The sequence below is a fragment of the Macrotis lagotis genome, chromosome 1, assembly GCF_037893015.1.
Source record: "Macrotis lagotis isolate mMagLag1 chromosome 1, bilby.v1.9.chrom.fasta, whole genome shotgun sequence".
NCBI classification, from domain to species: domain Eukaryota; kingdom Metazoa; phylum Chordata; class Mammalia; order Peramelemorphia; family Peramelidae; genus Macrotis; species Macrotis lagotis.
This window is the reverse complement of record NC_133658.1, coordinates 577,231,590-577,258,061: the sequence shown is the minus strand read 5'-3', so window position 1 is coordinate 577,258,061 and position 26,472 is coordinate 577,231,590. Positions and strand designations below refer to the sequence as shown.

The 26,472-nt window shown below is 35.5% G+C and overlaps 1 protein-coding gene across 1 annotated transcript in view; it reads right to left on the bottom strand.

The window, feature by feature from the left end:
• SLC49A4 (solute carrier family 49 member 4) overlaps positions 1 to 26,472 on the bottom strand; it is a 158,449-nt gene that overhangs the window by 58,870 nt on the left and 73,107 nt on the right. The window contains exons 4-6 of the mRNA XM_074214664.1: positions 22,515 to 22,644; positions 14,090 to 14,198; positions 9,862 to 9,929 (exon numbers count right to left, since the gene is read on the bottom strand). Coding sequence (XP_074070765.1) covers positions 9,862 to 9,929; positions 14,090 to 14,198; positions 22,515 to 22,644 — 307 coding nt within the window. The remainder of the gene's footprint in view (positions 1 to 9,861; positions 9,930 to 14,089; positions 14,199 to 22,514; positions 22,645 to 26,472) is intronic.

Below are 26,472 nucleotides of genomic sequence, written 5' to 3'. Positions count from 1 at the left end.
ACTAATTATCATATTTTAAAAGATGATTCACCATTAGATTTAAGAAATACAATGAAAACAGAGGCCAAAGTAGTGTTTTTCACTAGTATTTATTATCAATCATTATTTATTCCAATCCTGGTTTTCCGTCAGTGTTTGAAGAAAATATCTCTTTCAGGTCATCCTGAATTTCCGTATTTTGAATAAAAAATCTTAGCTGAATGTATGTATAGTCATTTCCCCCAGAGAAAATGGGTGTCAAAAGTCAATGTTTTGGTTCATCTCTCTGGTAAGAGAGCCCTACCACCTGCTTCCAGTCAATAAGAGACAGCATTTCTTTGCTTTAATGACATATTACAGGTTCCTGCCTCTAGTGTCTTTGAGTCTCCTAATGCTTCCTGAATACTACATGTTATTTTGCTTCATCATCATTTTGCTTCTTCAACAGAAGCAAAAGAAAAAGAAAAAAAATTATATAGGACAACTGTGAACTGCAAGACTATTTTTTTCCAATAAGGATTCCTTATTGCAATCATTGACTTATTTAACAATGTTTTAGACTTCTACTTGGAGGCAGAAATTCTAATTCTGAATGAGTGGATGAGTGATACAGTCAACCAAAAATTTATCAATAAAGAAGGGATCTGTATCGCTTCTGAATTTTAGTTCTTTCCTTGAAGCCAGAGGCTGCTACTCAAAATCTGCAATAATTAAGAAGATTAGATCATGGATTTACAGCTTTAAGAGACTTCAAAGGTCATATAATCCAACTCCTTTATTTTACAGATAAAGAAACTGAGGGGTGGCTAGGTGGCGCAGTGGATAGAGTACCGGCCCTGGAGTCAGGAGTACCAGAGTTCAAATCTGGTCTCAGGCACTTAATAATTACCTAGCTGTGTAGCCTTGGGCAAGCCACTTAACCCCATTTGCCTAGCAAAAACCTTAAAAAAAAAAAAAGAAACTGAGACCAAGAGAGAAAAGACAACTTTTTCAAAGTCACAAAGACAACAACAAATAGTGAAAATGTAACTCCTTTGTTCTTTCTAGCCTGTATCAACTATCATGGACCTGGGATTTAATTTAAAAATGTTTCTGATAAAGCTTGAAATTACAGAAATTACCAGATTAATTTAAAAAATACAAAAACACAAATCTGTTAAACTTTCATTGAAACAATAAAAGAAAGCTATATACAGTGATTACATCAGAACAATAATGAAAAGTTCTAAAGAAAAGACAGTTATAATGTTAAGAAATGGTGTATATATGACAGGAAAGCAGAAACAATTGTTACATGAAAAGGAGTTGAATGGTTCACAAGACAGAGTCAGGTTAATTCATATATCCTCCTTTCCATGAAAATGCTGATGCCCAGTAAATTATATCCCTTGGCCTGAAAAACTAGGTGAAAACTAAAATGTCATTTCACACTTCTTAAGCAAAATGCTTTCTGGTCAGAATTTGCCTCAGAGAGGAAAAGACAACCTCCTACTCAGCCTCTAGCACTTATTGTGAAGGTGGGAGATAAAGTGATATTTGGAATAAAACTTTTGTTAAAATTTAATATAGTGTGCCTAAATTGGGGAGTTTTAGGCTGTTCCACATCTTTGATATTTATAAATTCCAGGAGCCCAGAAATTAAAAAATTGGGTCTTTAGGAGGGAGTGAGAAGTTAAAATATATTTGCAGCACAAAAAGCTAAACATTTACTTAAATTACTTACTTTAAAATGACTTAAAAAAGGGAGAAACAAACTTGCTTCTAGGGCAATTGTTGGTGACCAGGGTCAGACATATTAAGCAAGTAACAACATTCATGGCATGTTTTCAAAAAGTTTGAGAAGGTCCCTGATCCCACACTAAGTCCATTTGACTGGCTTATAAACTGTTCACTAGGAATTCCATTCTAATATGATAAGGTCCATCTAGTTTATAGATCAAGAAGCTGAGGCCAAAAGAAGTTAAGTAACTTGACCAAGATCATATAGCTAGTAAAAATCATCCTTTTGGCTCAAGTTGACCAGGGACATACTTCCTTGTTAAAATGCAAATATCTTTCATATATATTATATTTAATACATTAATCCTCCTCCTTCAATGCTCTGGATCCTGGTCAGGTCTGGTTCCCTATCACAGAACAGCCAAAGAACTTTAGTAGAGGGAGAAGAAAGTGATGCTATTTCCAGCCAGTCCATCTCTGGAGAAATGCAAGGGGACACAGGTCCTCCAAAAAATGAAACACTAAGTCTAGACTACATGGTCCAATAAATAAGCATTTATTAAGTAGCCATTATATGTCAGGGGTTGTACTAAGGATAGAGGATACAAAGAAAAAAGCAAGGGTCAGTTAATTCCTGTTTTTAAGGAGTTCAGAGTCTAATGGATAATGTATGGGTATGGATATGGATAGGCTGAGTCTTGGGATGAGGAGCTACAGTACTCACATAAGGACTTCCATGAAACTCTTATTAGGGTCTGGGAAGACTTGGGGAGTCTTTTAACCTACCTAGAAAAAAGCCAACAGAACCACAGAAATAACATAATTGTAGCCCTCTTATGGTAAAGTTTAGTGCTTAAGTTTTTACCTCAGTCCTCTCTGACTTTTGTCTGGTTTTGTTCCCTGATGTATTCTATCCTGACCATCTTGAATCTTGACTGTTTTTACAACTCTTAATATATGCCTAGTTTGTTTCTGTTCCTGTTCTGTTCCTGCAAAACCACTGAAGTCACATTTACAAATTCACACATTGTTGGAGATGTTCTGACATGATCCAAGAGCCAGGGAATCTTGTAACAAACACAGAATAGATACCTGGGAAAGGAGGAATATGGAGAGAGGAAGGGGTACAAAAAGGTAGAAGAAAAGGGACTGAAGAAAAACTTGGCCTATTTAACAAGTTTCTCCAAATGCTAGCTCTGCTAATGCCACAAAAGAGTTTCTTGGCCTACAAGTAATTATATTTATTCTTACCTCCCCTGGGTAGTTAAATGGCATAGTGGATAGAGTACAGAATCTGGATTCAGGAAGATTCATCTTCCTGAATTCAAATCTGGCCTCAGATAATAGCTGTATAACTGTGGGCAAGTCACAATACTATTTTTCTCATTCCTTATCTGTAAAATGAGCTAGAAAAGAAAATGGCAAACCTCAAAAACCTCAAATGATATCACAAAGAGTTGGACATGACTAAGACTGAACAATAATTCTCTCCCCCCGTCTCACTGAAAGCAGAAGGGAAAAGAAGTTTCAAGTGGGTCCAGGCTCTCAAAAATTTAAATAAATATATTTTTAATAACCATGACAGAGTTTACCTGTTTTCCATACAGAGAAGTATAGTTTTAAATTAGATATTGTTCCTAGGGGACTGGCAATTGATGTTGCTTTTCCCAAGCTAGAGTCATATCATTAATCAATGTCATGCAAGGTACCTTAATATAAATGTCACTGGTCTGTTTCTGAAGAGATTTTGGCTTCTCTGGGGCATCTTGAGAAGAAGGCTCAGCAAGAAACAGAGGCAGATTTTTCTCTTGCTTTATCTGAATGTGATTTTATATCGGTTTTGTTTTGGGGTTAATCAAATCATGGATTCATTCAATAAGAATTTACTGAGCAGCCACTACATGCAAAGCACTGTACTGGGTAATGGGGATACAGAAACAGAATGGAAAATAATAGTTGTCATTTGAATATGGAACAAGTAGAGTTTAAGAAAGTCAATTTCTCAAAACTATTCAAAGCATCCTCAGTTTCAGCCCCATTCCAGTGATTCATCCTAAGAGATAAATACATATTTTTAAAAGTCAAGCCAAAGTAATAAATGCTCGGATGGACTGTACAAAAGCTAGAACAGCTTTCAAGTGTGTGCCTGGCAATGGATTGTTCCTTTAGTCTCATATACAGGTAAGAAGTTTTTTTTTGGCTAGAGAAACCCATAAAATTATCTGCTGAGGAGTGAAAGCATTGCAAGTATGGAAGTCAAATCATAATGATAAAATCACTAAGCTTGTTAAATATTAAAATGAGCCTAGAGGAGAGGGCACTCTAGTTTTTAAACAAAGGATCTGTTTATTCACATAGACTTTTGACAAAAACATCTCTTAAATAGACACAACTCTCTCAGTCCTAATTCTATTTTCAATAATCAAACTAGATCCATAACTAGGTCTCCTGGGAGGATCCACTCTTCAGATAGGAAATAATCTACACAGCTAATCTGGAATTTCTTGGACCAAGTAAACTTTGTCCTATAAATTAATAGATTTACTAGGACAGATCAGCCTTAAATGAACTTGAGTAAGTCAAATTTCTCAGGACCTGTTTATCTCTGGAAATAAGTTGATCACAAAGGTCTCCGACTTACCAAAAGAGACAATTCTCAGAAACTATGAAGAGCCTATTCAATTAAAACAACCAATCAGCCCCAACTAAACAGCCTGCTGACCTATCAATATTACCACAATTATAATTATAGCTGGGTGGTGTCTTCTAAAAAGAGGTCCCACATCAAAGAACCAAAGTAAATATAGAGTAGGGCTTTAATATGGCAAATGTTGAGTCTAAGGAATGCTATTATCTCTGTAATTGCTATGGCATTGAAGTCAGAATGCAGGTCACAATACTTTTCTGCATTCATAACCTTTCTTTTTGAGAAAATTAAAAAACTCCAATAGTTGCTTCCAAATTTATCCCTTCTGTTCTAGCAACATATAGTTAAAACTAAGCAGCTACAGGGGAAAAATGGAATAGAACATATTTATTATATGTCACTTTTGATGGATGATTGCTTCTTCTTTGGCCTATTCAGTACCTATCTCTATATGGCTGAATCAATGATGACTGAATGAAACCGGATAGAACTTGTAATTAGAAAAATTAGGTATGATTCTTGTCAAGTGTGACAGACTGATATATTTCAATGTCAGTAAGTGTTTTCCTTGACAGGAATTATCCCCCATTTGGGGCTTTTATTTTTAGTTCAACCAGCTGTTAATAGGCAAAACCTTAGTTATGGAATTTTAGAAATTACAGTGTCAGTTTATTTTTTCCTTCCCTCAGTACCACTATTAGGTTTAAGTCTAGATATAATATTATACAATATCAAATCTCCTTAAGTGTTTGGGTGCTTCGTGACTTAGAAATTTGATTCAACACTATTCTTTCTTCCTCAAAAAGATATAATTAGGTCTTCCTACATCTGGTAAAACAGAAAGGCTACTCTGATGGAAATTTAGGTTGAATATGTGAAGTGATCTGCAAATTGACATTTGTATTGCTTTTCTTTTCTCCTAGAATAAGGTAAACTCTTCTCCCCTCTTATAAAAATGATAGTTGACATTTATATACTTTAAATTATATAGTGCTTTATTTACTCATTCAAGTCTCACAACAATCCTGAGAGTTAAGTGCTAAAAGTATCATTCCAGTAGTAGAGATGAGGAAAATAGACATTTGAAGAAGATAAGTGACCTTTCCATGGTTTCCCAGTAACTAGGTCTCTTCTGATTCCTAAGTTTGGCATTCCCATCCTAAAAATGTTTTAACATCATGAGTGATTCATAAGAGTGTTTGATGGAAAAAAATAACCTTATTAAGCTTGATCTCAAAAAAAAAATATGAGAATTCCCCTTCCTCCCTTTTCTGATGAGGTGGGACACTCCAGCTTGTAGAACCTTGCATATGTCACACTACTTTTGCTGAACTGTTTTTTCTTTCTCCTTTAAGGTTTTTTTTTTTTGTTTTAAGGGATAGCTCTCTGGGAGTGAGGAAATATTGGGAAGTGTTTATGAAGTAAAACATTTTGACATTTTAAAAAACCACTTTAAAAAGAAAAGAGGCAGGGCAGTTAGGGGATACAGTGAATAGCACACCAGTCCTGGAATCAGGAAGACCTGAGTCCAAATCCTGCCTCAGATACTTGATACTTACTAGCTGTGTGACCTTGAGCAAGTCACGTAACTTTTTAAGGCCCACTGCCTTACAAAAAACCAAAAGAAGAGATGAATTTTTTTAAATAACAAAAATTTTAAACACCATTAAGAACCCTACAATCCTCATGTATTTTCCTTGTAATAAGGGGGAGGGGTTAAACAAATTCTGGGAAAGCAACTATGTCTAAAAATATGTGCAACACATTACACCCATAGCCTCCCATTTCTTCAATGAAAGAGGAAAGCTATGTTAAAATTATCTTAAAAAATACCTGGCTAGCCTGAAGACTTTTCCTTCTCTAGAATAGGAAAAAAAAATCTCAAAATTATCATCAGAATATAGGTACCATAGCACTATAGATCATTAGAACTGGAAAAGATTAAAAAAAAAAATCTATTTCTGTCTAGCCTATCTACATACCCCTGTAGTCTGGCAAAATAATCTAGAGGGTCTGAAGAAGAAAAATAAACTCTCACAAAAGCAGAGAAACACATCCAGAAAACTTATCACTTCATTGTCTTGTCACTTTCCACCTACCAAGTAGTGTTGTACCTGCAAAGTTGGGGGCCATTTGGTAATGTAGAAAGTGGGGCGCTGAAGCCTACCACCTCCTTACATCTTTCATGTCTACTTGAGAGAAGCCTGCTGCTGAATACAAAGGCTTGGGTGTAGGTGATGGGGCTGAGCTCAACCAAGTCGCCAAAGGCAGGCTGAGATCCCTAAGACACCAATGACTGTACTAGGGCCATTATTAATTCATGCCCATGAGTCACAGAACTAGCCCTGGAATTAGAGGAGGAACTTCTAGCATCTTTTCCCTGAAGGAACTGTTTGTGGCCTGCAACTCTGGGTGGGGGTGGGGGTCATAATTGAGGGTTCAGGGACCACAAACCACTTTAGAGAGAGCTCTGTATCTTCTTTCCTCCACTCCACTCACTGTGGGTAAGCACCTCTTGCTTCTCCTCTGCTGCCTCACATCTGACTTTAGTTGCTGAAGGTCCCCATCACCTCCTAGAAGTTCCTTCTCTCTGCTCTGGCCCCCACTTACCTGTTACAAATTCCTTTTTGCTATCTTCTCCTTTCTATTGTGTGTCTGCAGGATATGCCCCACCATTTTCCCCAAACATTCATTCCATTCTTTTCTTTTTTTAGTTTTTTCAAGGCAATGGGGTTAAGTGGCTTGCCCAAGGCCACACAGCCAGGTAATTATTATGTGTCTGAGGCCGGATTTGAACTCAGGTACTCCTGACTCCAGGGCCGGGGTTCTATCCACTGAGGTACCTAGCGCCCCTCCCAAACATTTAAAAGAGCAATTAAGAGCAGTCTTAGTAAGATCAGTCTATGTTATTTTTGTCTTTTTCTCTTTCAACATCATTCTTAAAAATAAGAGGGGGAAAGAACTTGTACCTCTAGAGTAGGAAGAGTCAAATTCTACATTCTACTGATTAGGAAATTATGACTCTGGGGCGGCTAGGTGGTGCAGTGGATAGAACACTGGCCCTGAAGTCAGAAGTACCTGAGTTCAAATCCACCCTCAGACACTTAATAATTACCTAGCAGTGTGGCCTTGGGCAAGCCACTTAACCCCATTTGCCTTGCAAAAACCTAAGGAACAAAAAAAAAAAGGCTATTATGACCCCAAGTCAGAGGCAGGATCTGAATTTTAGGTTTGGAGTCACTGTGCCACAAATTGTGTACCTGGTTTTAAATTTAATATTTGATCTGGCAGAAAACAGAGATAAGTGGAACAAACTATTCCTTGCTTTTAAAAAAACTAATTTTTAAAAAATCATAATCAAAAATTTCAAAGGGATCATGGAAGAGATCCTACTACAAGAGTTTCTTCTACTACATTTTAAAAGCCAGCATCTAGTCAGACACTTACAATGATGAGGAACTCTCCACTTGACAAGTTTGCCTATCTTATTGTTGGGAATTTCCTTCCACAAACAGTGACAAGATTTGCCTTCCTCTAAAGTTGTTTCTTCTGAAGTAACCCATTCACTATTGCACATATATATCTGCCCCTTATTTAAAGACAGCTACAAAAACTCCATCGAGAGGCTAAATGTCCCTTGTTCCTTTAAGTATTCTTCACCAAGCCCTCATCTTCTGGGATAAACTTCTCCAGATGCATTCAAGTTTTTCAATATCCCTCTTAAAAGAGAACGTGTCCAGCACTGAGCATAATACTGCAGTTGCAGACTGTCTGGTAGAGAGTGAATCAGGACTAGAATCTCCTTTCATCCTTATATAATGCAGTATTCTTGTCCATGTACTCAAGGAGTCCCTTTTGGTTATAAATTTCTAGCTTACTTGTAATCTTGATTTTGCCATATAGCACGTTAATTGTTCCTCCCAGTTTAGTGTTAAGTTTGTATAGCCATCATATTTATTTTTGTGATCAGTGGTCCCTGATTAGGGAAAAAAGTTCACTGCACTCTTCTTTTACCCAAGTTTACCATCAAGGTTTTTTGGGGGCAGGTTAGTAACTAAAATCAACATGTAAGAAGTCTACAGGAGACCTCTTTTACATCACTTTCTGCTATAAAAAAGTGAAAATTGTTTCATCATGGTGACACAATCTATATTTCAGCCTATAGTCAGAATGTTTCATAATTACCTACAGATGTAACTCTTTACCTAAGGCCAAATGAGTCCATCTGGAAAGTCACTTTATATCAATTCCAAATGAGGTATGGTGTACTAATTTCTCAATCTGAGAGCCATGGAGTTCTCAAATCTATATGCACAGCAAGCAGTGTTATTCTAAAATTTTTAGTTAGCTTCTGTAAAAGGGATTTGGTGAAATTTTTTGATGTGAAAAAATGGACATGATGCTTAAAAAGGTTGAGAACTACTAAGGTAGTGGAAAGAAGCCCAAGCTTATAACTACATCAGGGTTCCAGCTCAGCTTTTCTACTAACCAGGGATGACAATGAGCAAGTCTCTTAATCTCTTTGGGCGCAAATGTCCTCATCTATAAAGTGAGAAGAAGGGATTATATACAGACTGTTTCAAGTCTTTGTATAGTTTTGAGTTTTACTAGTTTTCTTGTGATATGACAGATTCAAAGTTCATGAATGTTTTGGACCCTTTTATTATCTCACAACATAACATCAGGGTGGCCTTCTTTGGAGTCATCCAGGGCTGGATTAGGATTATTCATCTCTGACCTTTGGTCACTGAACATGGACTCTTCCAGTCTCCACTTGTGATTCTCTGGGATGATGCCCAGCTAGAAGAAGCTCCACTCTATGGTTCTTTCCTGTTTTTGTTCCATGTGACAGCCATTCTCAACATGTCCTATCTTGAAACTTCAGGCCCTGATCACCTACATACCACACATGCCAGAAGTCTGTAAAGGCTATCTAGGTAAGTGCCTCCCTGAGAGTCTAAAGTCTACTCCTGACTGTACCCCGTCCTTTCAAAGCAATCCTTGTTTTGATATTTCAGTGGAAAAGAAGAACCTACCATTGGATGATTAGCATTTTACTCTCAGCTAAAATATTCTAACTCTCACAGTCTTAGTTGATTCTGTACCATTCAAACCACCTATGTTCTTGGTTTACCATCATATCAACAAAAGATGCTTCCTTAATACAAGTTTTGTCAGTACTAATTCTGCACTCCCTGTCCCCCCCAAATGTTAAAATATAGCTCTCTCTTCTCTGTCTTATCCCAGGGATGGCTTATCAATTATTTAATATCTTATGGGATTTAGCATTCAATTCTAGCCTATGGGGGAAAAAAGAGTTACAAAGGACAGTGAAGGAGCTGTAAGACAAAAATTAAAACTGTAATACTGCATTAGGAAGTAAACAACTAGGAACATATATTTGTAGGTGTATCTTTCTTGATGTAAAGAAGTGGAAATCAATGACAAATCTAAATATATTCAAGGTCTAGTTTAAGAAAATAAGAATTTTAAAATGAAGAATAATTTATTCTCACCTTGCAATAGCTATTCCAACAATGCAGCCTCCAACTATAGACCAAAATCCAATCCAGCCAGCATCTACCTGATGAAAAAAAAGGAACAATATTTAGTCTTGGGTTGTTTATTGCACTATTATTTAGAATGAATGGAAAAAATACTTCAATGACCAACAACTTGGTAGGTAACTGGCAAATAAGCACGATAAAAATCTAGAAGAAAATAGGATTTATTGAAATATCTAAATATATAAAGCATCTGTAAATTTATAATGCAGAAAATAAATTATAGGGAGTTGCCTGACATAAAAAAAGCTTAAATGACTTGCCCAGATCCAAAGCTAGTAAGTGGTAGGGGTATAGTTTGGACATACATTTTCCTAGCTATAAGCACTACATCAAACAATCTCTAATGAAATTGATAAAACAAAAGAACTCATATTCAAAGTATGACAGGTCTTTACATTCTTAATTTAGTGGGAATAACTAGACTATCATTTTATCTGAATGTTTAAAACAAATCAAAATGAATTATTTGGTTCCTATGAGCCAAATTCTGCTACCCCTCAAGAACTTTATAAGCTGACTAGGTCAGGAAAACTAAAAAAAAATAATTCATTAGATAACAATTTAGTATTAAACTAAATGTAAAATATGTATTGGCTGAAGTAATCTGGAAATACGTCATAGTAGATATGGGGCTTATAGTGGGGCTTTCACTGTGTGGTTCATGTCCAAGTCTCCCTAATCTGAAAAAAATGTTCTCTTCATCAGTCTTGCTCTTCTTCTTTTCTCTCTTTGCTAATTAAACTTTTCCAACATCCACTGACCTTCTTTTCCAAGAACTTCCTTTGCTTCATACAATATAGCTCCTATTTTTAAACAACTCTCTCAGAGATCACCTCTGCTTCATCATTCAATTCAGTAACCCTTTTCCCATTTCCCTTTCAATTTTCTCTGCAATATTTTACATAATTAATGGGTTTTTTCCCTTTCAGATATTTTTCTTCACTGGTTCCTATAACCTTCTACTTTCCTGGTTCTCTTCCTACACCTGATAAGCTTCACTGTCTTCTTTATAAACTGCACTTCTTCCCCCTGCTTCCCAAACGTTATTATTTTTTGTTTTGTTTACTTCTGCCACCGTGGTGGTGATGGGAATTATTGGGAGGCATTTTCAGTGCTCAAAAAACAAAAATAAAAAAAACTATCAATAAAAGATTAAAAAAAAACTTTATGAAAACAAAATATTCAGCGGATTAAAAACCCAAGAATAACAAAACAAAATGTAGGCACTATCCAAGGTTAGTTTGTCCTTGGTCATTCCTCACTTCTTTTCTCCCTTAGAGACTGAGAGCAGTTCAGTACAGTGGAAAAAACAATGCATTTGGAATCAAGATGATCTGGATTCAAATTTTGTTTCTGTTACCTATAATCTATTCAATTCTAAGCAAATAACTTTACCTCTACAGGACTCAGTATCTTATTCTGTCCAATGTATGCAGGGTTTGGATTAAATGTACAGTTCTAAACATAATAATCTATGATCTGATGTGTACAATGCCACAGTTTAACTATCACTTCTATGAAGATGTCCTCAAAACTGCTTCTGCCCTTACCCTTCTAACCTCATAATTCCAATAGCCTATGGGACATTTTTATTAGACTTCCATGTTTTCACTTAAAACACAGCAAAGTATAACAGTGGGATAAAAAGCACTAGAAATTCATTAATGCAACATTTGTGGAGTAGTAAGTTGGTATAGTCATCCTGGAAAGCAATTTGCAACTATGTTACATCAAATCAATAAGTCTACAACCCTGTGACCCCAGCAATACTATTCTTAAATTTATACCTGAAAGACATCAAAGAAAAAGGAAAAAGATTCAAATGTACAAAGATATTTGTATTAGATCTTTGTTTTCCCATTTAGTAGCAAAGAACTGGAAACTAAAAGAGTACCCGTTAATTATGGACTATTGAACAAATTATGGTATGTGAATGATAAAAGGAAAGTTTTTGATGAAACCTGAGAAGATTTTTATGAACTGATAAATAAGCAGAACTAGTAGAACAATTTATTCAGGAACAACAACACTAAAAAACAAACAACTTTGAAAAATTTAAGAATTCTGATCAACCTACTGACAAGCAACAAATCCAGAGGAGCAACAATTAAGGATGCTGCCCACTTCTGATAGAGATGAGATCAGGATGCAGAATGAAATGTATTTTTTGTAAATGATCAATTTGTTCTATTTGACTTGTATGTGTTTATTAAAAGGATTTTCTTCTTCTTTTCTTTCATTCTTTTTGATGGAAGAAAAGCAGAAAAATGAATTTTTGTTCTTCGTTCATAAGGAAAAAATTTAAGCATGGAATGAGATGATCAGGAAAACTGCATTTGACTACTTGCTAGCTGATGGGGCCCTGGAAAAGTGATCTAACTCTTGTCATCTACAAAAAGGTAATAAAGAAATTTTGTGAATAAATCCTCATTGTTGTTAGGAGGATAAAAAGTAGATAACATAGATTAATATTTAAAAATTGTAAAGCATATATAAATGCAAGGGATTATTTATTAACTCAGTATACCCAAAAGTAAACACATTGTCTTCTTATGCCTAAGCAAAAAAGGTATTTTTAAAATTTACCATTTTTTCTGTTTAATAAGAATTTCCCCTGTTGCCCTTGCTAAAAACTTCAGACTCCTATGTTTTTTCTCACTTATTTCTTTTTTCAAAATTTTATTTAAGTGATTTTTAAGTAATTTAAGTGATTTGCCCAACAGCTGGGCAACTATTAAGTGTTTGAGGCCGCATTTGAACTTAGGTCCTCCTGACTCCAGAGCTGGTGCTCTATCTTATCCACTGTAACACCTTAGCTGCCCTCATTCCTTATTTCCAATCATTTCCTTATTTCCACTCTCTGTTGGTCAGGTTAATTTCTCCAAAAGTTTAACTCCATAAAGTCTGGAGTGAGATCATCTATTGAAAATGAGGGTGGATAATGCAAGCAATGTTGGTGGAGTTGTGAACTGATCCATTCACTCTCAAGAAAATCTGTGGAACTTTACCTAAAGAGCAATTAAACTGTTATCCAGCAATACCACTACTAGGTATATATCCCAAAGAGATTATAAACTAGGGGAAAAAACCCACATGTCTAAAAATAGTTATAGCAGCTTTTATAGTTTGATATTTTAGTTATATATTTATTTTTCTAATTAGATGTTATGAAAGTTTTTCAACATATTCCTCTTCCATATTCAAAAGTTACACAATTTTATTCCCCCACCTTCCCACCTTGTCCCCTCAGCAATGAACAGTCTAGTAAACAGTCTATATGTATTTGTGTTTAACAAGCTTACATATTACTTTGTATATGAGAAATTAGGACTAAGGGAAAAGAAAGAATATCATGGGATAGAAGGGAAAAACTAAGAGAAGTTTTTTAAAAAGGGGAACATAGTGTTCTTTCAGATTCTGTGCTTTTTTTAGTTTTTTTTTCCCCATCTGGATGTCCATAACAGGTATCCCAGGATTATCCTAGCTTTGTGAACTTACAGCAGCTCTTTTTGTAGTGGCAAAGAATTGCAAAGTGAGGGGATGCTCAACAACTAGGGAATAGCTGAGCAAATATTGGGATACGAATATGATATAGTACTATTGTTCCATAAGAAATCACCAATAGGTAGACTTCAGAAAAGTCTGGAAAGGCTTGTATGAACTGATGTTGACTAAAGTGAGCAGAACCAGGAGAACACTGTATACATTACAGCAACAATGGGTGATGACCAACACATATGATGGAATTAGCTCCTCTGAGGAGTTCAGAAATCAAGAGTTGTGATGGAAAATGCCATTTACAACTAGAGGAAAAATTAAGGGATCTGAATGCAAACCAATTTTTAAAGATTTGCTTTATGGTTCATTTTCCGCTTTCTGATTCTTCTTTGACAACATGATTACTATGGGAATATGTTAAACATAATTATATGTATAACTGATATCAAATTATTCACTGTCATGGGAAGGAAAAAACTCAAAAGCTTACAAAAAGATTAATGTTGAAAGCTATCTTTGTATGTAATTGAAAAATTAAAATAAGATACAAAACAAAAAAGAAAATGATCGGGGGGGAAGAATCAATCAACAAAACTAACCTTTTTTTCTTAAATACTATTAATTTGGCAATTGACATAGATTAAAATACCCCTAAAATATAAGGAAGAAAATTACTTACTTGGCTGACATGAACTGGTGTTAAAATTAAATCCAGAACTCCAGACCAGCCGGCAAATACACCTAAAGGTATGGCATAGGCTAAAGCTATCATCAGAAACCTCAAATTGCTGTAAAAGATACATGAAAATCACATGTTATTATAAACGCAAAAAATACAACTTGAAATTTTGCCATCAATAGTTTTTCTTTAATTGTTTTAGTCATGTCTAACTCTTCACAACACCATTTTGGATGGTTTGCCATTTCTTTCTTCCACTCATTTTACAAATTGAGAAAATTGAGGCAAATAGGTGACTTGTCCAAAGTCCAAAGTGAAGGTTTATAGTTAGATTTGAACTCAGGAAGAGTACTCTTTTGGACTCCAGGTCCAGAATTCTATACACTTTCTAGCTATCTAAGAATCTATGATTCAAATCACCTAACTTCTCTGGAGCTTGGTTTCATCATCTGTAAAAGAAGGTAGACTGGGAGGTTTCTGAGGCCTATTCCTGTCAAAGACCTATGATACAAGGCTTATAAAAATACAAGAGTTTGAAAAGTAAATGGCCAGTCAGAAATAGAAAAAAATTTGACTACTTAAAATTTGACTACTTTTTTTCTGATGAGATGTTAATACTCAATGTAAAGCACTATTATTCCCCTTCAATTATGAAAATTTGATCTTTATTAGAAGCTCTATGTAATAATATTTTTACAGGAGGCCACATTAATTTTTTCAAAGAGATGAAATTTTAGCCTTAATGTATGCTAAGTGACAGAGAACACTAAGAAAAAATTATCTATTCAAACAATTCTGAGTTCTAATTCCAACTCTACAATTAATGAATTGTGACTTTGTGTAAGCTGCTTTACTACTTTTTCTTTCTTAAATGACTGAGATGATACCTAAGATCTATGAAAATTCTAAAATTTATATCTATGTCTATATGTAGATATATAGGCATATTTTTTACTGAGTAGTATAAGAAAATAAGATGAAGTGTTCAGACAAATGCACACTTAATTTTTTAGCTATATGTAATTCTAAGGCTTTTAACTACAACATTCATATGAGTACCATACCACCAACAGAGATAGCAACCACTATCAAAATTAGTTCTGAGAAGGTATGGATGAAAATGTCATCTCCTTAAGGTCAACTTGCAACTGACCCTCTTAAAATAGTTATTAGACCAGTCCTCTAGCAAGAGACCTGCAGTCTGTTTCCAGTGAATAATCAGATTCTCCAGAAAGGTAGCATGAGCAAAAAGTTGTGCTTAACTGGCAAAGCCTCAACAATCCACAAATACCTCCATGCCAATAATGAGACAGCAGAGTAGGATTGACTAGTAGAGCAGTTATACAGAGTCATAACAGACTTAGGGATCTTTACAATTACAACTGTATAATATATAAGTATGTCTTTATATAGAGATAAATTAGATACATTTCTAACTACAACGTGAAATCCTGAATATCAATTTATTTTCTCAACTATTTCCACTATATTATTATTAAAAATGATCATTTTTAAGAAAACAGAGGTCATTCACAATTCTATTTCTATTCTGGAGAGCTAAATATCATCCACCAAGTTTTTTCAGCCTGTGACTAAACATTTTTGAAGACCTCCCCTTGTCCTTGAACTTAAATGTGAGAGAAATTAATATTATGAATAACTAATTAATAATTTGTGATCCACCCTTTCTCCTCTTCTTTCTGATGAAATCTATTTCCTGAAAAAGTGAGTCAGTCTCTGAAGGGGATGTCCCCCAGGCACATGCTAGTGAAGTTTGGGTCAGGTTCTATCCCATAGGGGGACTTCCTTAAACTAAAAGAGGATACATTATTTGCATAGCTACTCCTAAGAGAAAATGCTGATGATTAGGCTTCCACAGGTTGTATAAAAACAATATACACTACAAAAGCAGATACCTCTGTAATTAAGGAGATAGTATATGATATATGTAGAAATATGAGAAACATGATGGAGGGGTTAAGGGGCAAAAGGATCTTGCTCAATAAAATGGCTAGTAGCCATTTAAGTTCCTCTTGAAGGGGGGGGCTCAGGCCTAAATTGGCCTGAACTAGATGTTCAAGAAACAGTCACTGACTTTTCACTAACATGCATGCTTTATTAGCTTCATGTTGTTAACCATAATTTCCTTGAGCTTTAAAGAAAAAATGAAATAGCAAAGTTAATTTTATATGTGAAGTTTTATTCTTTAGGAATTTACCAAAACCCATGGGTGGATGGCATCCTTGTGAACACCAACACTGATACAAAATTCTGGGGGCATTTTATATAGAGTGGACAAAGAATCATAAAAACAGTTAGGTAAACAATGAGATTTCACACAGGTGACATGGTTTTACAATATGATTCTGTCAAATCTTATAATATTTGCTAAAAATTCCTATTGACAAGAATTCTACTTATGCTGAAGAGTAAATGTTTACAATTAACAATAGGATTTTCTCTCCTCATCCAAGATGTCTCTTACCTTGAGGTCTATTGAGCAGGTAAGGAATTTATTGATGCTAACAATGAAATGACCAGATAGTATTGACACAGGTCAAGTCAACATTGTAGGAGACAGGCCTTACATACATTTTATAACTATTAGTTAAAAGTTAAGAGACTAACTTCTGATCAGAAATATATAGATCAGAAGTATTAATTCCAATTTAAAGAATATCAGATTAGACTATATAGCAAAAACCAAATTATATCTCCATGGAAGTCAAGACTTTCAGCTAACCTGCTTAGGAAAGTGGGGCTGAAGGGCCAGACTTCCCACGGGGGAGGAGAGATTTAAAAGTCACCTTTGGCTTGTCCAACCAAAGGGAATAGTCCACAAAGTAGGGTAGGCTGGGCAAAGTGCAGAAGAGGTGGAGGGAACCCCCAGGAAGAAGCTGGAGGGAACCCCCAGGAAGAAGCTGGGAAGAGGGAAGGAGAACTGAAAACATACATACTAAGAGGGGATTCCAATGGGATTAGAAGACTTTTGTTTTACAATTAAAGGAGTCTTCTTTAAGCACCCTTCTCAAATCTAATTGGTTTAATTAGCAGGAGGTATCTTGACTTACCAATTCCTTTCAGGTTCTTAACTAGGTCAAAAGGAGATTTTTATGAAATAGGGACATTTCCAGTAACTTGTTAAAAAAAACATAAGTTTAAAACTCATTCAATTTTGACATTACTTATTACATACAACCCTGATTCTGGGGTGGAGGTTCTATCCATTGCACTACCAGTCACTGTCAGAAATCAGGAGATGGTGTTATAATGGAAAAGAACAAGGATCTGGTTCTATCACAAGCATATTGTGTGACCTGAAGCAAATGGATTAATCTCATTGGGCTTTAGTTCTCCTCAATTTTAAAATGTAGAGTCAGTTGACTCCTTTTAGATATAAGATGCTATTATTCTAAGGTTAAAAAGACAAGAAGAAAAGAAGTGACAAAGAAAAATTTCCAATCTAGTTTCTAAACTAATTCACTGCCTCAGGGAGTTGAGGTCTCCAGGGAAAGTGCTTTGGGGTCAACTCTGGTAAAATAGAGGCCAAATGAGTGAAATTCGAAGTTTTGCAGTTAAAAACCAGCTATTGGAAGGTAAGTATGGTGGTGGTAGAGAGATTAAATAAAAATTTCCTAAGACTGCCCAAAATTAAAGACTCAACACACAAGGACCAAGGCCAAAGTCAGAAACAGAGAATGCCACGGGCACTGACAAATAGCTATGGGTGTCCAAAAACAGCTATGTGAGTGTAAAACAAAAGAATTAACTCCAATCTGATCAGACCTGAGATTAGATCAGCCCTGCTGCATCTAGTCCTCAGTAGACCTAGGGTCCTTGTCCTTTAGAAGTGACATACTACTCATATACTCATTAGTATAATGAACAGAGCTGGGAAAACATTAATAGAGAATGGTATGGGATGAGAGTATTGAATAGATTATAACCCTGACCAAAGAATGGCACAAAGGGGAGTAACAAGTCTTTCAAACTACATAGAAGGGGCGGCTAGGTGGTGCAGTGGATAAAGCACTGGCCCTGGAGTCAGGAGTACCTGAGTTCAAATCTCGCCTCAGACACTTAATAATTACCTAGCTGTGTGGCCTTAGGCAAGCCACTTAACCCCATTTGCCTTGCAAAAACCTAAAAAAATAAAAAAAACTACATGGAAGACTAAACATTGTTGCAATTCCCTGCTTTTTTTTTGCTAGGAAAAATGGCCCTTTTCTACAGAAAAGTTTATTAATAAAATTAAGAACCAGGGTGGGATCACTACTGGATCAAACTTAATGCTAGATTACTTGCACAAAGTAAGAACCAGACCACTCCCAAAAGTCCACCTCTCCCATAGATCCTGAGGGGAGTATTTAATGAGAAACTAGAACCTTTCTCAGCTGCAGTCCCCAAAACCACATGGCCTATAAAGAACTCTGACTCTCTTAATTTTATGATCTTTAACTTGACAAACTTTGACTCTCTCTTAACCTTATGATCACTAACCACCTAATGCATGAATTAAATCAGTGTATCTTCCTGGTTAAACTGCTACATACAAGACCACATTGCCTGTGAGGAACTCTTAGCTAACTCTCACTTTCTTCTGAGCTGTAATGATTTTTTAATAAATCTGTGTTTTCTTTAACAACTGCACCCAGGGGTCAGTCCTGAGTCTTTCAAGGGAAACTAGTTGAATCCTCTTTCAACAATATTATCATTTTTAATATTCAATCAAATAAAAAATTTGAGATTATGGTCAACAAACTCAAAATTTAAAAAGTTTAGTAGAAGAGATAAATTATCTGACACTTTTCTAAGGCATTTAAATTTGAGTAAATTGTAAACCTGAAGAATGGCAACTGTTAATGTGTTTATCAGAAGGTTTGTAAAAACAAAATTGTCCACAGAATCATAAAAACAGTAAGACAGTTATCAGAAGGGGTTTCCCTCCTTACACAGTACAGAAATTACTTCCATAGAATCACTGACAGGCATCTACTTTAAAAACTGCAATGGCAGAGAGCTTAACAGATTCCAAGGCATCTTTTCCCACTATTGCACAATTTAGTTAATAAAACTATTTTGTTTTGGGGCAGTTAGGTGGTGCAGTGGATAGAGTACCGACCCTGGAGTCTGGAGTACCTGAGCTCAAATCTGGCCTCAGACACTTAATAATTACCTAGCTATGTGGCTTTGGGCAAGCCACTTAACCCCATTGCCTTGCAAAAAAACCAACCAAACAAAACAAAACACCTAAAAAAACTATTTTGTTTTGTTAATTTTTATATTGAATCAAAACCGATCATCCCCAGTAACTTTTACATACTGCTCCTAATTTTGTCCTCCCTCACAGAAGGAACCTAAAAATAGTTGATTACTTTGCCACTTATTTCAAGGGCCCTTTCTGAGGGAATGTATATCATCAAGAAATAGTTATGGGACACACCAAAAAAAAAATCTCTGTAACAGGTAAAGCAATTGAAATAATCATAAACCAAGCCACAAGTGTTTAAAGATATTAGACTACTAAGGATCTCACCTACCACACTGGTTCTTAATTTGGGGATTTAATGGAATCCATGAACTTAAGATGGGCAAAAAAAATTCATTTTCATTAACAACATATTGAAATTTAGAATTTTTTGTTTAATTAGTAATATTAGTCTTACTAGTCTGCCAAAAGGGTTCATAACACAAAAGAAGTTAAGAACTGGTGCCTTGGAGCAATCTTTTAACATGCAATTATAACGAATCAAAGTGGACCTCAAAGCATCAAAAAAAAGAGGCTTTAGGGAGAAAATCTGAAGTTCCTAACCCAAATCTTAGTACAATATTTTTCACAAGTGTCTGTGGCCAAAAAAGAATCTTCTGCTGAAGAGCCTCTCTAAACTTGGCCAAATTGGCTTTCAAAGACATCCAACCTGTGATTAGGCTCATAATCAAAGAACTCCTGCTTCATGGACATTACTCTAAAGAAGAAAGTCCAGTCCAGGACAACCTTCATGCTATGCCATGAGAAGGCATCATTTTATGCCATGGTATAAATGAGGACAAGCTCACTGATGTGATCCTTGTGTGGGTCAGCTAGCTTTGCATAGAGCAGTAATTCACCTCCAGTACTAGAGACCACATCTTAACTACAGCCAGCCATTCATCTAATATGTGTTAAGGAATACAGGAGACAGACTGAAATAATGTACAAAAATTCATCATGACTAATAGATACACAACCCAAAGCGTATTTTTCCTGAGTCAGAGCAAAAGACATAACTTTTATTTATGACTCAAAGGATTGAATTCTGTATTGAGAATCCTTGTGTCCAAGTTCTGCCAACAAAATGAGAATATAGAATCTTGGCACCTTGTAGCATGGTATAAATCTCTGGAAATTAACAGTAGGATAGTTATTAGTTATAGAGAAAGAGGGGCTGCTAGATGGCTCAGTAGATAGAGTGCTGGGCCTGGAGCCAGGAAGACTTAAGTTCAAATCCAGCCTCAAACTCTTACTGAGTGTCCTGGGACAAGTCACTTGTCTTGATTGGCCTTGATCTACTGCAGAAGGAAAAGGTAAATTACTCCTTTATCTTTGCCAAGAAAATTCCATGTATTGTTGGGCTACAGTCTATGGACCCATGAACAATAAGCTATTATCCACAAACAATAAGCTATTATCTATACATATTAAGTTTCTGTTATCTAAAGATATTAAGATCTTTCCACAGATCTCAGGGATTATCTTGAAGTAGGAGAAATATGCTGATTTCCATCTCACTGCATATGGGAAGTCTGGTTTTTTAAGTTTCTTTCCCAGACTCACCCCAGGGCTACTATCCCCATGGTAGAAGGGAATGCTCAGCAAGTATAGCTTGCTCTGCTTCCCTATATAAATCTGGCCTTTACTCCTGATGGATACTGCTGTTACCAGCTCAGCTGAAAATAAGGTCTTGCATCTGTACCAAATTTCTTTATGCCACTTTTCCCCAATAACCTTTACTCCTTGATGGCTGATAGCTGACTGTTAGCAACCATGCTGACATGTTACTCCTATTAATGTCTTTAAGATCTTTCTAGCTAATCCCCTTAAGAGATCAGCCCACAGTCTTTAATCTCTCTTTCCTTTAGTTTCTTCTAACTACAGTAATTTGTCCCTAAATACCTCTGGGTCAGTACTGGTTCTTTTGTGAATTTACACATTAAAACCCCCAAATATACCACCCTAAAACATTTTTTACACTTAAACAGTAAACATTTTTAAACTTCAATCTCATTTTCCTTACTCTCTGAGAGTTTAAGTGATTGTCCAAGGTCACATAATAGAAAAGCCAGATTTTAATTCAGGTCTTGGAACTTTAAGTTCACAGCTCTTTTAAAAGCATCATAATTACTTAATAGAATTAACAATGCATACAAGGGAGAAAAAAACCCACACTTGTATAATTTTGTACTGTATGTCAGAATAGTTCTAGTGATAGTTTTATCAATAGTTCAGAACTTAATACTGTATAGCTATGATGTGTCTTTTACATTCTAGCAAAAAGTCAGTAAATAAATTATTTTGGCTTTTTAGAATAAGATTTTTCATGCTCAATTTCTTTTATTTTTGATTGAAGAAACCACTCACTTTGTACTCACTTGCCTTTCAATACTGCTTAAAGAGATTTTCCTGGATAATTTCCTTTTTTTACTAGACATGTCTTTTAGGTTGCTAAGTAAAATGAAATTGTAGCATGGCATAAATGACCATGTTGGACTTTCTCTTTGGGAAGAGAAAGACTAGTGAGTAGAATGCTCCATGATTACTGTGTCAGCCACTCCTTGGAGGATTTGTGGCACTGGAAACACCTGGAGTCAGGTGCTAAACCACTTTCCCAAACACCTACAATGGAAATGCATTTAAGCAAGGTCTTCCAGAGTGGAGCTTTCTCTCTCTCTCTCTCTCTCTCTCTCTCTGTCTCCATTTCTCTCTCTCTCTCTGTCTCCATTTCTCTCTCTCTCTGTCTCCATTTCTCTCTCTCTCTCTCTCTCCTTTGCCTTCTTTCCTCTCTTCTTTGCAGGATGGCCAACTTCCCTTTCTAAATGAGAACCACATGCTCCTGGTCTATACCTCTGGAAAAACTATGGTCTCAGCTCCAAGTGGCTAGACTTACTAGAATATGGACCTAGCCAGATTTTACTGCTGTTTTCCTTTCTCTGTTTTTCCTCAAGCACTTTTGCCTAGACCTTTCTTATTCAGTTGGTCCTCAAGCAGCTTATGGTCTCTCTAGGAAAAAATTTAATCTGTGAACTTTGCAGGTTTGTGAGATAAAAATCCTGAGCTCTCCCAACTCCAGGGCTAGTCTGTGAATTTTTCACTTTCAAGAACTCTCATCTTTATGAAGGCACCACCAATTCCCCCAGCATCAAAATGACCCTAAGCACATTCACTTACCTTAGAAGCCTACAGAAGCTCCGTCTGTAGCTCAGCCGCTGGCTTGCTGCAGCCACACTAGGGGGAAATGGAGGTCGTGTTGGGAAATAGGCAATTGCTGCAAAAAATGTCAGGCATACAATTCCAAATTCTAAAAGAGAGAAACAAAAGAGCAAGTGTGATTAATCAGTCACGATGCAACAATTTAAGATGTCAAATATAGTATTTATTTATTGATTCCAAGCATCTATTAATACTCATCATATACTTATTGACAAGGATGTTTCAAAAAAAATTACAAGCATGCTTCCAGTTCTGAAAGAATATGAACTCTAATTAGCAATGGAAATGGTTAATCAGAGGGTAAAAATTCAACAGAATTTCTCAGAAGCAAAATCTTTATTTGAGTTCATAGCTTATTGCTCCCTGTTTTACTGAGGTTTGCGCCTTCTGGGGAAAGAGAAGGAAAATCATTTCCAGAATCTGTCTAACCTTAACCCTCTTTACTACATCAAGACTACTGGTGCTTAAGGGACCAAAAGTTGCAGCAATTTCATGTCTACCTTCCATACAAAGCCTAAATATTAAGGCACATAATTTATGCTTTATGTTGGAGTGGGCGAATATCTTTGCAACATGTTCTGCAAATTAAAAGTGTCCACATTATCTCTTTCCAAAAAGTGGGTGTCTATATAGGTGCAGATGAATCTTGTTTGGATGTTGCTACTAATAGGCAGCTAGGTGGAACAATGAATAGCCAGAAGACCTAAGATCAAATCCAGCCTCAGACATTTGCTTACTAAGTGACACTGGACAAGTCACTTAACCCTATTTGCCTGGGTTTCCTCATCTATAAAATGAACTGGAGAAGGGAAATGGCAAAAATGACTAAACTAAAAAGCACTATCACCACCACTACCCCTACTCCCACTGTTAGCTAATATTTATATAGTTTACTATCTGGCACTAGGCTAAGTAAGCATTTTATAAATATTATCTTATTTGTTTCTTCCAACAACCAGAAAGGTAGATGCTGTATTAGCCCCACTTTATAGAACATGAAACTAAGGCAAACAGAGGGAAGTGACTTACTCAAGGTCACAAGATTAGCAAGAGTTTTGAGGCCATATTTAAACTCAGGAGGCCCAACATTATGCACAGTGGCTCTTCCCTGTTCTCCTAAGAACTCTTCTCTATTCTGGCTTTTCTCATGTGGTAGATGGCTACAAACCCCACCTCTGACAAGTAGAAATTTTCCTTTTCTCTGGGCTCTCTCTAAGTAGCACTTCTTTGCACTTTGATTCACATGCTGGACATGACAGATTGGAGATAAAAATGGGGCAAAAATGCATTAAAAACAGCTGTAAAAGGGAAATCAACTATGAGTTTAAGATACTTGGATTTTCATCAACCATAAATTACATCTATTAAGTTAATAAAAATAAAATAGTAATTCAGATAAAATTCAGCAAAAACATATAGAAGGTTTTATTTTCAACCAAAAGAAAACACTTTGAGACATAAAAGAGACCTGTGATATTTGCAAATATTTGTTAAGTGGAGGAAGTTCTGAACAAACCAGAAGGGTATCTGAATCAAAAGTTAAGATAGGAGTAATTGGAAATGAAGACTAAGGTAATATAATTAGACATATTACAGAATACAAAACCCCAGAGAAGAATAACTACATCCTGCATATTCCTATACTGTTTGAGGCCTACCAAAGAAATTCTATTTTCCCTAGAGTATACAAGAAGGGCATTCCCTATTTAAACATGTCTTGCTTGTGCTTTTTTATAAAAAGTCACTGCCATGGCTTTCAATGAACACTCCTTCTTCCAAATAGAACCCTCACTTGTAACAAAGGCCAAGAAAGGTAAAGTTGATCAAGTACATACTTTCTATTCTGTGTTATAGCTTAATAAATTACTTGGTAGAATGGTGTCTACCAAGCATAGTCCAGTCAGCCAAAAACTGAACATCAGACAGCTTAATCAAGATGTGGGTGCAGATAGGCATCCCTACAGATACACTTTTTGCAAAGTCTGCTGTTTTAGTAAGTACCTTTCTTGTTCCATGCTCTACCACTTCTCTACCAAGATGGTTTTCAGGCTGTGAGAATCAAGATTAATGATTTCACTGATCTGAGTGCTAATGTCTTTTAGCTTTGTTTTTCTTTACAGCCTCTGTGATCATTCAATATATTGTTCTTTTGGTTCTTGGATACCTCACTCTGCTTTAATTCACAAATGTCTTCACAAGTTTTTCATCTGTTACCTCTTTCAAAGCAATTGTTTTGTAGTTCATTCAAAGATCATGATTTAACCATTTCCTAATTTATGGGCATTTGCTTAACTTCCAGTGTTTTGAGGTTATAAAGTGTTTCTATAAGTATCTCTAGTATTTAGGACATCTTTTTATATATAGCTGCCAGTGATATCAAAAAATAGGTACAGTCTGATAATTTTTACAGGATTTAATGAGGACATTTGTTTTAATAAAACTATCCCTAACAACTTAGAATCTAAACCCATAGTACTATGGAGTATTATCACTTAGCATCCAGAATGGTGTTTTTTTTTTTTAAAAGTATGATAATAAGTAAGGATTATTCATTTCAAACTGTGCTAAAGTAGAATACAGTGAATGTACTCTGAAAGTCATAGTGTGCAGTTTAATGAGCAAGAATAGATTCTTAATCATTTACATCTCATAGATTTCTATAAAGAAAACCAGTAGTCAAAATGATGATACTTTAGTAACATCTAGTGTTAACATCTAGTCATCCTTTGAAAATAAAGACTAAATCATGTTATACTTAGTCTGAATATTTTAGTTTATTTATATAGTATATATTTATAACATGTTATATTTATTATATTCTGATTTTTTTTGAAAACTGGTAATCCAAGTATTTTATGGCTTAATGGGGACATTTGATTAACACCTCTTTTCTTCACAATTAGGGATGAGTTACCTGATTAGAAACTCCTTATGGTTCAGCTTAACTAGGTGTTAATTTATAGTTCATGAATTACTTGGCAGGAAAATTTAAAGTTGAAATACTAAGAATCATTGCTAACTGAATGATAATCAGAAATGAAATTAAAGTATCTCAATAAATAATATTAGTCAATGGGAAAATAAAATATACAAAAATTAATTTTACAAATGACAGAAATTACATAGGAAAAGCACTGAACTGGAGTCAGACCATCTGGGTTGGGTTTTTTTGGGGTTTTTTTGTTTTTTTTAGGTTTTTGCAAGGCAAATGGGGTTAAGTGGCTTGCCCTAGGCCATACAGCTAGGTAATTATTAAATGTCTGAGGTTGGATTTGAACCCAGGTACTCCTGACTCCAAGGCCGGTGCTCTATCCATTGCGCCACCTAGCTGACCATCTGGGTTTTAATTGTGGATCTGTCTAATAATTATGTGATTCGAGGTATGTCAATTACTTGCTCTGGCTCTCACTTTTCTTGGCTATAAAATAAAGGCCAAAGGGCCCAGATCAGGGGTCCTTTTTTATGTCATGGACAAACCTGGGGAAGTCTACCCACCTCGTTTCAGAATGTCTTTTTAAATGCATAAAAAAATATGTAGGATCTCAAAGGATATCAATTCTATTGAAATTCAGTTAATAAAAATATTTCTTAAAAAGCTTATGATTTCAGTTTAAGAACTGCTGTACTAGGTGACTGCTAGCTTCCAACTGATTTTGTTAAAAGAAAATAGTGTCTATAAAGTGAGATAAACCTATACAACATTTACTCAAGGGTGCCATTAGAAAAGGGACAATTCTTAATCTTGCACTTGAATGCCGAATAAACTCATTCTAATGTTTAGCTTTTCTTCCTTACCACAGTGGCCTTATTTACTTATCAGTGATTTTAGAGTCCCTCATTTTAAAAGAATTTTAAAAAGGAATTTAAAATTTCAAAATGATTTTTAAAATAATTTATATTTATCTTTGAAGTACAC